This window comes from Anopheles coustani, chromosome 3, assembly GCF_943734705.1.
Source record: "Anopheles coustani chromosome 3, idAnoCousDA_361_x.2, whole genome shotgun sequence".
NCBI lineage: Eukaryota > Metazoa > Arthropoda > Insecta > Diptera > Culicidae > Anopheles > Anopheles coustani.
In genome coordinates, this window is record NC_071288.1 from 55,925,130 (window position 1) to 55,933,228 (window position 8,099).

Here is an 8,099-nt window from a genome sequence, read left to right on the forward strand (position 1 = left end):
TTTGAGGCTGATTTAGAGTAGTAACTTTTGTGTTATTCGTAGCTTATAGTGAGTATAGTTAACCTGGCGGAACTCTTAATCTTGGAATAGTCAAACTATATCAACAACATCTGTCATAATTTTCTTCATCATATGAACGTTGTGATGGGCACTTATCGTACTTTAATTAAAAACAAGTTTTTCAGTTCATTCTGATCACATAAACACCTACAACATTAACAAATGACCTCCAAGGAATAGAAGTTAAAACAACATTTTTTTTAAAACTCGTCAGCTCCGTTTTACGTTCTAAAACTGCCTGCCTTTCTAACCAAAAGTGTATATGTTTGCTTCATATGTAAGTCATACTTACTGTGACGACAATTACCACATTAAATGAATGCATTTGAACGAGATAGGGAGAGTACCTTTCAACATAATCTAAAATCATCGTCTATATAAGGTTTTGAAAAGTAAAGGCGTTGTTTGCGGTTTCTGCGGGTATGTTCTGGAAATAGTTTGGAACTTTCTAAATGCTTTCATTGTTTTATTAAATTCTTAGACATCTATAATTGAGGAAAAGTCTTCAATTCAGTTGGTTTTTTGATGAATCTCACATCATCGTCCTTTAAGTTTATTGTAAGACGACCCATTTCAAGTTATATTTTTGACAATATGGGCTTTTTTATCGATTGTTAGTGTATCGCAAAACAGTAACTTTGGTTAAATTGATAAAACCTGATAACTTTCGGCATTTTTAATCGATTTATATGATAAAAAAGATAATATTTCATTCCTTGCAGTGGTGTAACATATTTCAACCACAAAGTGTAAATAATTTATCAAAACTCATCTTTTTTATACATATAACAATAATTTAGTATATCATAGATCATCAGAAAATGATTTTACGTGCCTAAGCTAGCTTCCATAACACTTCAGCCGCAGACATTCTTAGGAATCCTAAGTGTCCAACTTTACGTTTGGCTGACAAAATTTTGACTTTTTGCACTTTTTCGATCATTGCGCCGCTTGGTGACCGATTTTTACTCTCTCTTTTTGCACATGCTTCGTAGAAAGATAGACAAAGAAGATGTGATAAGCGAAATTCATTGTTATCAATTCTAAGTACCCTAAAATTGATCGCAAAGTCAGACAAGTGTTCTTTTTATGACCGTCCCACTTACCGATTGGCACAGTGTATACTAACATAGTGGATATCACACCAATCACTAAAATGTTAACTCTGTACTAACATTGATTACCAATTTCTTCGCTTTCGGATATTTAGTTTTTATAAGAGACGGTTTACCGATAATCGTAGGCAAGATAAAAAGGTTGTTTTTATCAACAAATTTTATTTTATTCACCATGTTCTTAACAAAGAAAAATGCTACAGTATCACATGCATCAGGAAACATGACAATTACATCTACTTTGGGATTAACGAAAGCCTTTATACACTTAAATACGATTCTTCCTACCACTAAATAATACAGATCTGTACACAGCTATCAGTCAGTGTAATTGCAGTACTTTTTAATCCACCTCCTCAACCGTGGGTCCAGAGCGTCCACCGAAGCCTCCTGCCTGTTGGCCACAACTGCTCGGTGCCGGCCCAGCACCCGACTGTTGGTGTAGCTTCGTCATGATAGGACTGCAGGCGCGCGTCAACTCCTGCATCTTGTGCTCGAACTCCTCCTTCTCGGCCATGGTGTTGCCGTCGATCCAACGCAGCGTCTCGTCGCACCGGTCCTGCACGGTTTTGCGGTCGCTTTCGCTTAGCTTCGATCCGGCCGATTCCAGCGATTGTTTCAGATTGAAGCAGTACGCCTCAAGCTGGTTGCGGGCAGCGACACGCTCTCGTTGCTTTTCGTCCTCCTCGCGGAACTTCTCCGCCTCGGCCAGCATGCGATCGATGTCGGCCTGCGACAGTCGACCCTTGTCGTTCTTGATCGTGATCGTTTTCTCCTTGCCGGTGCTCTTTTCCTTCGCCGACACGTTCAGGATGCCGTTGGCGTCCAAGTCAAAAGTCACTTCAATCTGCGGTACTCCACGTGGCGCTGGTGGAATGCCGGACAGATCGAACTGACCCAGCAGGTTGTTGTCCTTCGTCATCGCTCGTTCGCCCTCGAACACCTGGATCGACACTCCCGGCTGATTGTCCGCGTAGGTGGAGAAGGTCTGCGTCTGCTTGCAGGGAATGCGTGAGTTGCGTTCGATCAACTTCGTCATAACGCCTCCGGCCGTTTCGATTCCCAGCGACAGCGGAGCCACATCCACCAACAGCACATCCTGGATCTTCTCATCCTTGTCCCCACTCAGAATGGCCGCCTGCACCGCTGCACCATAAGCCACCGCCTCGTCGGGATTGATGGACAGGTTCAACGACTTGCCACAGAAGAAGTTCTGCAACAACGATTGCACCTTCGGGATGCGGGTCGAACCACCGACCAGGACGATATCGTGGATGGAGCTCTTGTCCATCTTGGCGTCCGAAAGGGCTTTCTCCACCGGTTGCAAAGTTGAACGGAACAGATCCGAGCACAGTTCCTCGAAGCGCGCACGGCTGATCTTGGTGTAATAGTCGATTCCATCCATCAGGGCGTCAATCTCAATCGTGGCCTCCGTGCTGGAAGACAGGGTGCGCTTGGCTCGCTCGCAGGCCGTTCTCAGGCGACGAAGGGCCCTGGCGTTCCTCGATAGGTCCTTCTTGTGCTTCCGCTTGAACTCTTCGACGAAGTGGGCCACCATCCGGTTGTCGAAGTCTTCGCCGCCCAGATGAGTATCTCCAGCAGTGGCGCGCACCTCGAACAGCGATCCCTCGTCAATGGTCAGGATGGACACGTCGAACGTTCCTCCGCCCAGGTCGAAGATTAACACGTTGCGCTCTCCCTTAAGATTCTTGTCCAAACCGTACGCCAAGGCGGCGGCCGTCGGTTCGTTGATGATTCGCATCACATTCAGACCTGCGATGGCTCCGGCGTCCTTCGTGGCCTGGCGTTGACTGTCGTTAAAGTACGCTGGAACAGTGATGACCGCGTTCTTCACCGACTGGCCCAGGTATGCTTCGGCCGTTTCCTTCATCTTGGTAAGCACCATCGAGCTGATCTCTTCCGGGGCGAATGTCTTACGTTCGCCTTTGAACTCCACCTGAATCTTTGGTTTGCCGCAATCGTTGACCACCGTGAACGGCCAGTGCTTCAGATCGGCCTGAATCTTGGGGTCGTCATACTTGCGTCCAATCAATCGCTTAGCGTCGAACACTGTGTTTGTGGGGTTCATGGCCACCTGGTTCTTGGCCGCGTCGCCGATGAGCCGCTCTGTGTCCGAGAAGGCAACATAGCTCGGGGTCGTACGGTTGCCCTGGTCGTTGGCGATGATTTCTACCTTTCCATGCTGGAACACACCGACGCACGAGTACGTGGTGCCCAGGTCAATTCCGATTGCAGAAGGCATTTTGTTACTACTGGTTACTGCACACACAATTTTTTAACGAATTTCACTAAAATACTTTTCTTTACGGTGAGTTGTTCAGATTTACTTTGCTTGAACTAACTTTCTGTTATTTTCACTTTTCAAAATTCTTCGTCGTTTGCGAAAGTCAAATATCTCGCACTTGGCTTAGATCGGTTCACTTGCTCTCTCTTGCTTTGTTGAATATCTTCTGATGAGGACTGCTCGATTCCTCACTATTTATACGCATAGCCCGAAGTTCGAGATGCGATGAGAAACATCCAGAAGCTGCTCGAGTTTCTCACGATTGTTCTCGCAGTATTCCGTCAAGGGTGTATGTATGTGCTATGGAAACAATGTGCCTCGACTGAGTCTCGAGCACTCGAGCAGTTGACGTCAGCTTGAGCTAACGAATGTGCTAGAAAGCAAAAGAAGAAAGGGGTACTCTCTTCTATGCCTATTTATGAATACATGAGTAGACGTTTATGTTGATACATCGTTTTTCATAATCGGGAAATTTTTCAAGAAAACAAAACGGCTCGTAACCAATTTTTCTAAGAATGACTAAATTATGTATACTCTACATGTGGTATGCGATTTTTCCTACCGTTTATGCTTTTCAATTTTCTAGATTTTTCAAAAATGAAAACCCATAGTTTGTTTTCTATATTCAATAGATTGCAAAATGTAATGCAAACATTATATTATGTTATCCCTTATTGTGCGTGGATATACAGGCAGTCCTCTCGTACAGAGGTGGGGGTCCGGTCTCGGTGGGGATTCGAAGCCACACCGTCCAACTGGTGAGGCTCAGCGCTCATGGTGTACAGAATTATTGCAAACATTAACACAACTTTATATAATCGATATCGATAAATACTGAAGGGTTTTTATTCATTGTATATTTTTATTCCACTTTTGCAATACCTAAACTATGGACGAAAGTCTCTTATGATGGTTCCAAGGTGTCTTTGAGTACATGCCAGCAAATACACGATTTTTTGTTGGTCCAACCAAAGATTGTTACACGAATGTTCATGTATGAATAGCATGTGGAATTTATGATAAATCAAAATAAATCGAAATAACAACAAAACACACAACTGAACTATTTCTTAAGCATTATTCTTAGGGCCATTTCTTTTATTCGTAAAAAGCTTCTAAAATTTAAATTTTATGAATTTTAAAAAATTGCCCGCAATTCTACTTACATGTAAACGGAAAGGATTTTTATTGGTTTTATTTTTTTACAACTTAAATAACCTTTGAGCAAATTGTTTAAGCCTAGAAAAATACCACCAAACGGAACGAGTTCTGCGGAAAGATAGAATAATGTATTTGATGGGAAACAACGATGGAAAGTATCGAAATGGGTTATTTTTAGAGTCAACTTGACGCAGAAAATGGTAGGTTCTTTCCAGGGGTTTGACTTTACAAAGAGTACACGTTGTTTCACCGTAGCGTTTATTCACACACAGAGCAAGAATTCCTGGCGCGCTCGCCATTTTATATAATCCGACATATGTCACAATGACAGCTAATGTCCCATGTAGCAAACTGCTAAAATAGAGGTGGTAACATTGTTGTTACCGCAACACTCCTCCTCAACGATTGTTGCCACCGCTCGACGAAAGTCCCATCATCTTACTGAATTTTAGTAGTTTGACTGCACCTAGCGGCTTAGTCAGAATGTCGGCGGCCATCTCCTCAGTGGGGCAGCACTCCAGCTTAAGCACGCCACGGTCACCCAGCTCCCTGACAAAACGTCCACGAGCTTCGATGTGTTTCGAGCGACGACTGGAACGTTCAGATCCTACGAACGCCATACAGCCTTGATTATCCTCCAGAGTCTTGGGTTCAATCTCCTCCTTAAGCATAACTCCATTAGCATATGCTTCCTCGATCAGACGAACCGGAGGGATCCCTTTCGTTGACCGGGTCGACCGTCTATCGGTCTCATTCAGTCCAGGTTCTGCAGCTTCAATTTCTTCATCGGCCATACAGAATTCCTCTCCATTCTCTTCCGCGTTGTTGTCCGGATGAACTTCAGGAATTTCTATTGATGGTGCCTCACGACCAGGATCGTCATCAGCATCTGCACATGTATCAACAGCAACCTCCTTTATTTCCCCCTTTTGCTGTTGTACTTGTGGGACTACTAATGGAATGAGGGGAATGTTGGCTTCAACCTTCTCTTGCGATTTGAACGGAAAATCTTTTTCGTTAAATCGAACATCACGTGCCACGAATACTTTCTTTGACACCTGATTCCATAGACGATATCCACACGGCGCATATCCAAGCATTACGCAACGTTGGCTGGTTGGATCTAATTTGCTCCGTTTCTGTTTCGGTATCCATGAGTAAGCCGCGCATCCAAAAACTCGCAGGTTTTCTACCTTTGGCCTCACACCATGCCACATTTCCGCAGGGGTCTTATTCTTCAGAGCTTCTGTTGGACTTCGATTTAACACGTAAACAGCATTCAGCACCGCTTCACCCCATAGTGATTGTGGTGCTCCAGATTGAATCAATATAGCTCGCATTTTCTCCGTTACTGTTCTGTTAAACCTCTCTGCTACCCCATTTTGTTGTGGTGTGTAGCCTACCGTTGACTCGACTTGAATTCCACGATTCTTGTAATAATTCAACTGTTCGTTGCTGAAGTATTCTCGTCCTAAATCGCAGCGTATTTTCTCGATTTTGGTACCGAATTTTGCTGTTGCCATAGCCTCATATTCCTTAAAGTGGTCGAACAACTGGTTTTTCGACTTCATGAGATATACAACGGCAAAATGGGTGTAGTCATCCACAAAAGAGGCAAAATATTGGAATCCATCATGTGTCGCTGGTGTGATTTTCCCACAGATATCTGTGTGCACCCTTTCCAGTGGTCTTCTAGTGGCCGGTCGTGTACCATTGAATGGTGATCGAATCGCTGTTTCGTGTACTGTTAAAGCAGTATTCCCAGGAACTTCTATGGTAAGAAAATATAGGTTACTTCGCATTACTGCTTCGCCTATAATTTCGCCATCTTTGGTGAGGATTGCTCGATCAGGCTTGAACTTCACATTGACACCAACTTTCAAAAGGCAAGCAAGTGACAGTAAGTTGAAGCTAAGGTGCGGTACGAATAACACTTTGCTGAGCTTTAGTGTTAATCGTCCACCTTTTGTAGTTACCTGTCCTCTTACAATGCCTTCAGTCGCGCTTTTCATGCTTGCAGTGCTTTTAGCGCTACTAATGATAACGGGATTTGGTAGCTTAACAAACGAAGAGAACAATGTTTCATCGTTTATCATGTGTCTACTGGCCCCTGAGTCAAGAACCCAGTCCAATTTGCTGCTGTCTCCATTGTTCCGCGCGCTATAGCTCGCCAAAGCTACCTCCCGATTATCTACCACTGCTGTTTGTGCATGAACGTGTCGCTCTTTTCTCGCTTTGGAACATTCTGCTTTCTTGTGCCCAACCGCACCGCACACAAAGCACTTTCCAGGAAATTTTGGTTTTCCATAAGTTTTCTTCGTTTTTGTCACCAGAACCATACTTTCACTTCCACTCATTGTGTCCGTATTTCTGCCCAAACGCTTTCGCTCCTCCGCTAGCAAACGGGCCTTTATAACGTCCAACCTTATTTGATTATCTTCAAGGTTTTCCATTGCGGTTGTTACCACATCGTAAGAACTTGGTAGCGAAATGAATAGCTGACTTACTTGGTCAAGCTCCGTTACTGTTGCCCCGGCTTCCTTCAATTGCCTAATGAGTTCGTCGAATTTTCTGAAGTGGTCAACCAGCGCCGTTCCATCCTCCATACGCAACAATGCGAGTGTTCTACGGATATAGGTTTGTGACGCAAAACCCTTTTTAGAAAACGTGTTGGCCAGTGTTTCCCACATCGCCCTGGCAGTCTGTTTGTCCCTAACGTACTCCAGGTGGGTATCCGCGATGTACGCTACAATCAACGCCTTTGCTCTGTCGTCTTTTTCCACGAAATCACGTTTTACTTCAGCACTTGCCTTCTCCTCGGGTGGATCAGAGGTTAGAACCTCCTTCACACCATGGGCGGCGAGTTGGGTTTCCACTCGAAACTTCCATGTATCGAACCCTTCTCCTGAGAACTGCACAATACCAGCTTTTCTTGCACTGCTGGCCATTTCCGTGCTTTTTCTCTAACTTGCCGATTCTCACAATGCTTCTTGTTCTAATTTCGTGTTTCCCTGGGCTTACGCAGCACTGGGCCCATAACCTGACGCAGAAAATGGTAGGTTCTTTCCAGGGGTTTGACTTTACAAAGAGTACACGTTGTTTCACCGTAGCGTTTATTCACACACAGAGCAAGAATTCCTGGCGCGCTCGCCATTTTATATAATCCGACATATGTCACAATGACAGCTAATGTCCCATGTAGCAAACTGCTAAAATAGAGGTGGTAACATTGTTGTTACCGCAACACAACTTGTGAGAAAGTCCAAAAGTAATTATAGTTCATTTCCTCAAGTGAAAACTTTAATAACCCAATTGTGGCATCCTGGGTTACGGGTGACAGGGATAGAGGGTAGTCAGTACGGATCGGACTCCGAATAAAGAAGGTCGTGTGTGGCGACCACTGCCCGTTGACTCACAGCGTATGCGTTGTTGCAGCAATATACTAACATAGTGGATAT

General features: G+C 44.3%; 1 protein-coding gene across 5 annotated transcripts; it reads right to left on the reverse strand.

The window, feature by feature from the left end:
- Positions 1-1,339: 1,339 nt before the first annotated feature.
- Positions 1,340-4,898, reverse strand: LOC131259672 (heat shock protein 70 B2). Of its 5 annotated transcripts, none has more exons than XM_058261231.1 (2): positions 4,882-4,898; positions 1,340-3,445 (listed from the first exon to the last, which is right to left on the reverse strand). In XM_058261231.1, the coding sequence occupies exon 2, from the start codon at positions 3,436-3,438 to the stop codon at positions 1,519-1,521; it is 1,920 nt and encodes a 639-aa protein (XP_058117214.1). In that variant the 5' UTR covers positions 3,439-3,445; positions 4,882-4,898; the 3' UTR covers positions 1,340-1,518. The 5 variants fall into 5 exon arrangements, with proteins under 5 accessions (XP_058117214.1, XP_058117212.1, XP_058117213.1 ...); XM_058261229.1 differs by lacking the exon at positions 4,882-4,898 and having other exon boundaries at positions 1,340-3,231; positions 3,271-3,438; XM_058261230.1 differs by lacking the exon at positions 4,882-4,898 and having other exon boundaries at positions 1,340-1,562; positions 1,605-3,438.
- Positions 4,899-8,099: the final 3,201 nt, after the last annotated feature.